Raw genomic sequence first — 7,685 nt, 5'->3', positions numbered from 1 at the left:
TTCTTGCAGGCTGTTAATGTTCCTCTCCAAGATGGAGTGGTAAATAAATTAAATTCAAACAAAGGAAGTGTCCACAGGGCGGTAGGAGACACACAGCGCAAACCATCAATGAGTGATCCAGTTAGAACAAAATTAATCCTGGCAGTTAGAGAACAGGTTCCCAAGACTCATTTTTTCCCCCTCTATGTTTGGAGAAAGAACTCTGGTCAAGGTAAGGAAAAGTGGAATGGAGTATTTTGTGTGAATCTCTCTACATTGGCAGAAGTGTAATTCAAATGTTGACAGAGCTGGCAGCTTCTGTGACGACACTGGCTTTCAAAGAACGGTCGGAGATGGCATCCCCATGAAGATGAATCACCAAAAGATCCACAGGTGTTTTTTATATTTGCAGTTGCCTATCCACACAACAATATACTCCTCAGGTTCTCCCAGCATCAATGGTGAGAAACCTTGCAAATATGTGTGAGAGAAACCATGCAAATGTGTGTGATTTGCAAAGTGTGACTTAGATGGGCCGGAGGAGGTCAGTTGGCTCTTCTCCTGCTGCTCTCCAACTGGATCAGTCTCTCCTCCCTGCCGTGGGCGTGTTCTGCTCCCACCCTCTGAGCGGTTTCCATGGCAGTGATGTCCAGGTGGGCATACCTGGTGGAGCCCTCTTCTGGTTGCACGATTTGGGGTGAGGGATGGTGGGAGGGGCGGGTTGGAAATGTGTAAAGGAAACCACATTACTTAAGCACAGAAGCAGCCAGAACTGTCATTTTATTTGGTCAGCGTGCTCGTGAATAACTACACCTCTCATTCATGAAGCACACTGGACCACGTATTTGTTCATGAATCACAAAAATGCATTTCAATTTCTGTCAAGTAATTTGAATGTGATCTAAAACCTCCCTTCCCCCCCTTTTTTCTCCTCAATTGTACTTGGCCAATTACCCCACTCTTCCAAGCCGTCCCAGCCGCTGCTCCACCCCCTCTGCCGATCCGGAGAGGGCTGCAGACTACCACATGCCTCCTCCGATACATGTGGAGTCATCAGCCGCTTCTTTTCACCTGACAGTGAGGAGTTTCACCAGGGGACCTAGCGCGTGGGAGGATCACGCTATTCCCCCTCCCACCCAAACAGGCGCCCCGACCAATCAGATGAGTCACTAGTGCAGCGACCAGTACACATACCCACATCCAGCTTCCCACCCGCAGACACGGTCAATTGTGTCTGTAGGGACACCCGACCAAGCCAGAGGTAACACGGGGATTCGAACCAGTGATCCCTGTGTTGTTAGGCAACGGAATAGACCGCTATGCTACCTGGATGCCCTAAAACCTCCCTTCTTAGTTGGTGGTTTAACAATACTATCTTTTGTGTCTTTGTTAACGTGCTCTGATGGCAGCTATGCCAAAATGTATTAGGATCTAAAATTTAACAGAACATGAAATAGAGTAATAAGAATCGCCTGGTCCATGTAACAAGTATAACCAGTTACATGTTCAGCAAATTAGCTCTTCTGTGCTTCTCTGCATGAAGAACTACCTAGAGAAAGAAAGACATTTTATATCTTAGCCAAACCAAACCGCTATTATTATGTTGGAGTGGCAGCAGGACAGCATTTACTAAATTGAATTTCTTTTGTTTTTCTCCATTACTTAAAGTGTGCCTTAGACCACTGTCCCACATGGGTCTAACTGGATTAAATAAATAATGCTAATGAGTTCTAGACTTGATTAGTGGACTGATGTACACTTCCATGAAAGAGGACGCTAGGGCTGATAAAGCCATTAGCACAGAAGTCACATACAAACTAAATGGAGATGGAGGATTTTGCAGAAAGGGGGAAAAAAAAACATGCGGATCCAAAATTACCTCTCGGAGCAGTGGGCAGGCTGGAAGCTGAGGAGGGTCTGGGCTTGTGCAGGTCGAGCTCCATGTAGAGAAGCTCGCCCTGGGCTCTAGGCACCACAGGGCTGATGGGGATGTTGACGTAGTTAACGGTGGCGTCGCTCCGGGGCCTCGTGTCTGAGCGCAGAAATGATGGCGCTTCACGTGAAATCTGAAGCATCAGACCTAGGCAAGAAATTGAAGAGCCATAAAATCAAGGATCTGACCCAGAATTACTTTGTTTGTCAAATATATTTCCACATATCAGGAATCTAACTGTTTGGTGTATATATGGGACATCCATTCGTCCATCCATTATCTGAACAGCTTATTATCCTGCTCTCAGGGTCATGGGGATGCTGGAGCCTATCCCAGCAGTGTTAGACATGTCAAAGTGTAGGTATATAGTAGGACAGCAAGGAAAATGAATTGATAGCAGAAGAATATAGGAGATGGTGTTTTCTACCACAGAGTATTCACATTCAAAAATAACAGGGACAAAATAAAATAATTGCTCTCTAGGGAATATTGGAAAGTTTCTGTTCTGAGATGTATCTGTAGAAAACTTCGCTGATATCACGTGGCAACTTTTAAGTAAAGCCATGGCAACCTACTCTGTCCGTCCTGCCTGTGGCCATCTCTCTTGGGCGAATCCATCTGTTCACCAGCCGAACCGGAGTCTACAGACCAGGTATGAATTGAAACATTCAGTTTTGTCTCGGACATACCACATTCATTGACGTTTGACTCTGTGCAACACAAATCCAAATTCATGATGTATATTCAGTATGTATTCATATTGTGCTCCACAGAAGTAAGACAGCCTCACCAGTGAGCGACATCGGCCTGTGCAAACACAGAGCGCTGTGTGGCGATGCGGGGGCAGAGGAGGGCGGAGGACACTCGGGACTCAGTAGACCTGCCATGTCACTGCCAGCACCCCTACCGTTACTGTCATCTCCCTCCTCCCGTACCACGACTGGTGTGTCTGAGGACCGAAAACAAACAGTATGACTCCAAGAGGCTTAAAGATTTGAAATATGGATGGTGAGTGAAATTCTATACAGAGTGTTTTGAATGATTTCAAATGGCAAAACCGACAATACAGGTATAGTCCCCAGGTTACGAACGAGTTCCATTTTTCTGTTCGTAAGTTGAATTTGTATGCAAGTCAGAACAGTTACGTACAGTTCACATCTAGCGTCAATTACAATGGCGTGGCATTGTTCTCCCTGGACTGAGGAACTGCCTAAAACGTGCAGTGTTTTGAGCATCGCACAGTGTAGTCTGCCCATTCATTAGTACTCGATTTTTTTTTAAATAATAGGCTTTTCGGAGGTCGGTTCATAAGTACGGGCATTCATAAGTCAAGCATTCGTAACCCGGGGACTACCTGTACATGAATTATTCATGCAAGCACATGGTGAACCATAATGTACACTCATGTATGTGGAGGCTCACACCTACAGTACACACCTGGTGGACCTGCAGGTTGCAGCCCGGATGGAGGAGAGCTGGAAAACTACAAAACGGGAGACAAAAACGTTATTCCACTATATTCAGCAACCCAGGAAACACTATGGATATATGTGAGGGGTAGATCTTGCTTTATCAGATGTGTTGGCCCCTTTTTCTTTTCCCCATCTTATGTTGCGTGTTTCCAAAATGAAGCTTTTGGTCTCAGTGTGTGCTTTGTTTTTGTCACAAGTCCCCGAACAAGCTGAAATAGGCTGCATGACATTACCTTTGTCGAGTCTCTGCTCTGTGCAGAGCGCCACTGCTCTGGTGTGATGTAGTTGTTGAAAGCATGACTGCACTGGGAAGAGAGACAAAAAAAAATGTTGAGTGGCACCAAGGTCAATGATCTGTCATGGCTAGCATTTCATGATTACATATTTCCAGCAAAACTAAAAAAACAAGTTGATGTCATGAATCAATATATTCTACATGGCACAGAGGAAAGGGTAATCTGTGTCTGTTGTAACACAGACCAACAGTTTCAGAGGAGAGGTGAGAAGAGATGAGGAGAGACTTGAACAGACATGGATGGTTTAAAAATGGAAAGACGTGAGCTGAAAGATTTGCAAGGGAAGTGCGAGGGGTGGGGGGGGTAGTATATACAAGGTGTGAGAAAGCTGAGAGGACAGAGCTGGGATCTAAATAAAGCCAGGAGGCCGAACACAAAACCAACTCGCCCTCTTTTTTTTCTACCTTAGTTCTGCATAAGCAAGCTGAAAGCTTCAGGAAAACTTTGTGAGACCGGAGGTTTTTGTGCATGACCATAACAAGAGGACGGAGAATGATGTGAGCTCTCACTCCCCCTTGTGAAAGGTATTAAGTTGGGTTTCTCTCAGCTGCTGACATTGAGTTAAAGGATGATGAATGGAGAAAACTCATTCACATTTCCAATTTAAGGCCATCTAAGGGCTTCTGTCTAGTTCCACAACCCATCAGACTTCTAAACGGCCTCTTTTTCTTCCGCACAAAAAACAATTCAGATAATTAATCAGACGGTATAAAGAAATGTTCCTATTTTGAGACTTGCAGATGACGATGTCAAAGGAAATGCCAACATGGATGGATTTTTGGTCTTGATCATGGATATCATTACCAAGAATTGAGGTACATCTGAATTAATAATCTGCACAGATTTAATGTGCATAGCTATATTTAGTTGAACTGAGTGTGTACTGAGTTTTGTCTTCTGGTTTTTGGGGCTTGCTGAGAGGAGAGGGGGCATAGTGGCACTGCAACACTGGAACTTAATGCATCTCTGGGAAGTGTCCTGGGGCTCATTCAGTGAAAAGTTTAGGACAGCAGGGACCATTTAAAAACCCCTGACAATGTACATACCAGTACTCTCCCGTCCACTCTGCACCGTTATAACGAACAGTTTCTAAAAAAGAGCCCCCCGTGCATTAGTGATAAGAATTCCCATTCGGAGAGGCTTTAATAAGTGCCAGAAGATACATTAAGGGGAGAGTAGCTTGTGAACAAGTGATTTGCATAATGGCTTGCAGTTTGCTTTGTTTAGTTAAGGCTCCATTCCTAATTCAGTGTTAGTACAAAGAAAAACAAAGGAGTGTTATAGCAATGCGATAGCAAACCCTGGGCTTTGATTTTACTTTTCTTGAGCTAATAAGTGGTTTGTTTTTGTTTGCACTGTTTATGCATTTTAATGAGATGAAAATATAAACCAAAAGTTGTATTTTAATATTTATTACTGCACACTGAATCCTTGTTTAGCAATTTCCAAAACTAACGTAATCCAACCCTCTGCCGGGGAGTCCAACACCGACTTAATTGCATTTGAATGATCATCATTATGTTATTCATTAATACATGTACAACTACTTACCAGTCAAATCAATCTGAATGTATATGGGAGGGAATACAGCCCTAACATTGGACTTGGGCATGTTTGACTTATTGTTTGTCTCATTTTTTTGTTTGTGTGATTTATTGATCAGTCACTTAATTGGAAGTGTAAGAGATTTCTATTACCTGTGTACTTGCACCAATGGGGCAGCCTGCTGACAGTGTTGGCCTGGGTGTGCACCTCCCAACACTGTCCACAGAGGGTGCCGTCTCACTGCCCCACGAGAGGGAGTGTTGCACATTAGCATGGCATTGAGCCGCTACCTGCTGAGAAGAGGGTTCTGTGGTGCTGCCGTGCAGCCCTTTGCCCTGATCAGTAGCCCCTTCATTCCCTCTGACCTTGCCCAATTCAAGTGACCCTCCCGGGGTTGGGTGGTCCTTCAGGGACAGGCTCTGCAGAAGGCTTCTTGGGGTGTCATAGTGTTGTGTGAGCAGGCTGGGGAAATGCTGTTCCTCATTTTGCCTATGGGCGGCACTAGAGGCACTACAGTCAGATCTAGAGGGACAAGAGCAGGGAGGAGAACCAGCAGAATTTTGCTCAACTATAGATAAAGGAGGCAGGAGAGGAGCAGGAGGAGGAGGAGGAGGAATAGCTGGTAAACTGACCAAGGACCCAAACTCCTCCCCTCCACCCTGACTGGTGGTGTCCAGACTGCCTGTATAGGAGGAGAAACTGCCAGAGTAAGAGGACTGGCTGCCTGCCACCATCCCAATCCCACTGTCTAATGAACTCTGCCGCCCGCTGTCATGGAGGCTGCGAGGATGAAGCTGCTTGGAGGGTGGAGGAGTCATGGAGGCTGCCATGACAGCGGCATAAAGCCGGTCATCTGAACTGGTCAGGCCCTTTAGTGTGGAGGAGCTTGAAGGCGTGTCAGTGGGGAGGTGTGGTTTGGTTGTTGGCTCCACCCATGCTGGCAGTCTGCTTCCATAGCTCGCATCTGATTGGCTGGAGGAGGAACTGGAGATGCTGCTGTGGTCATCTACAGCAATGGCAGTGCTGTAGCTGTAGGTGGAAGCTACGGTGGGAAAAAAAGTTATCGATGAAATAAGAGGTGACTTAAGTGACAACACACCCTTTTATGTTTAAAGATAACTAGGTAACACTAGCATGTTAAACTTGATATTTTTGAAAATTTCTAGCAATGTATTACAGCTGCAATCCACAACTTTTCTCAGTTTAGCCATTTGAATCATGATGACGATGTGGCGATTCTGCAGGATATACATTACAGTAATCCAAAACATTTATTTGTCATTTCATTTCATGCACTTGCGTACATGAAATGAAATGAAATATCGTTTCCCCCAGCCCACAGCAGTGTAACAAAGACAAAAACACATATTCAAACGACAAGAACACATATATCCAAACTACAAAAACGCATACATCGAACATATCCAAAAAAAATGTTCACTGTCCAAGACAGCAAATCCCAGGATGGCTGTCAGAACTGCCGGTCTGCATGGGCTAGCAGTTAACTTAGGCTGCCCCGCTTCCACGTCCTGTCAGACCGCCCTCGGTGTTTCCTCCTCGGGCACAGCTTCGGGCAGGGCCGTGGTCCCTGGACCCACCAGGCGCTGCAGACCAGGCTCCCCCAGCCGATCCAACGCCAGCTCTCCCAGCCAGACACCTTCGGCACACCTCCCTGTACTCCACACGACGACACTAAAAACGCAGTCAATGCTAGGCGAGGCCACCGCCAGACCAACCTCGGTGTTATCAGAACTGCCGGTCTGCATAGGCTAGCAGTTGCTTAGCCTGCCCCGCTTCCGTTTCCTGTCAGACCACCCTCGGTGTTTCCTCTTCGGGTGCAGCTCCAGGCAGGGCTGTGGTCCCTAGGCCCACAGGACACAGCAGACCAAGCTCTCCCAGCTGATCCAGCACCAGCTCTCCCAGCCATCAAGCGAAGACACAAATGTAGACGCAGATGTGGACAAAGACACTGCATGGACGATACTGGGTGAGGCCGCCACAAACGTAAGTTCGCACCGCCATCTACCCACACCGGAAGCAGAAATAGCACAATGTCCCAATATATAGTTGGATATAGAAGGTAAAGAGAAATAGACCTGTTGACACCAATTTATTTGGACCATAAAAAAGGTGTAATAGCCATTATTGCTTGTGTACCATCAGCTCACCAATAAGTAGTCTGCACCCTTATTAAAATGGCATCCTCTGACCAAAGCTAACGCAGGCAGTCTAATGTACTTCAACAAAATATATTATAACACTGTTCTACAGTAATACTGTTTGTTTAACAGAAGCATCACCACATCAGCATCACGTTTAAATGTTATTTCTTGCTGGAAATGTTTCCAACATGCACATGTTTGCTGCTGCACCAGTGTTAGTCCAATCCAGTTAAATTTAAACAGCGGTATACAGAGACTGGAGAGCATCTCCAACCATCGTAAGGATGCTGGTTAACAT

General features: G+C 45.7%; 1 protein-coding gene across 1 annotated transcript in view; it reads right to left on the bottom strand.

Moving 5' to 3' along the window:
- Window positions 1–510: 510 nt before the first annotated feature.
- Window positions 511–7,685, bottom strand: part of dok7b (docking protein 7b) — a 52,270-nt gene continuing 45,095 nt past the window's right edge. Inside the window, exons 8-14 of the mRNA XM_056280522.1 lie at window positions 5,378–6,267; window positions 3,618–3,689; window positions 3,341–3,395; window positions 2,703–2,861; window positions 2,488–2,553; window positions 1,859–2,059; window positions 511–655 (exon numbers count right to left, since the gene is read on the bottom strand). Of these exons, the coding sequence (XP_056136497.1) occupies window positions 525–655; window positions 1,859–2,059; window positions 2,488–2,553; window positions 2,703–2,861; window positions 3,341–3,395; window positions 3,618–3,689; window positions 5,378–6,267 (1,574 nt within the window). The 3' untranslated portion in view covers window positions 511–524. The remainder of the gene's footprint in view (window positions 656–1,858; window positions 2,060–2,487; window positions 2,554–2,702; window positions 2,862–3,340; window positions 3,396–3,617; window positions 3,690–5,377; window positions 6,268–7,685) is intronic.

This window comes from Lampris incognitus, chromosome 5 (assembly GCF_029633865.1).
Source record: "Lampris incognitus isolate fLamInc1 chromosome 5, fLamInc1.hap2, whole genome shotgun sequence".
Classification (NCBI taxonomy): Eukaryota; Metazoa; Chordata; class Actinopteri; order Lampriformes; family Lampridae; genus Lampris; species Lampris incognitus.
The sequence above is the reverse complement of the archived record's forward strand: the minus strand, read 5'-3'. Positions and strand labels throughout refer to the sequence as shown.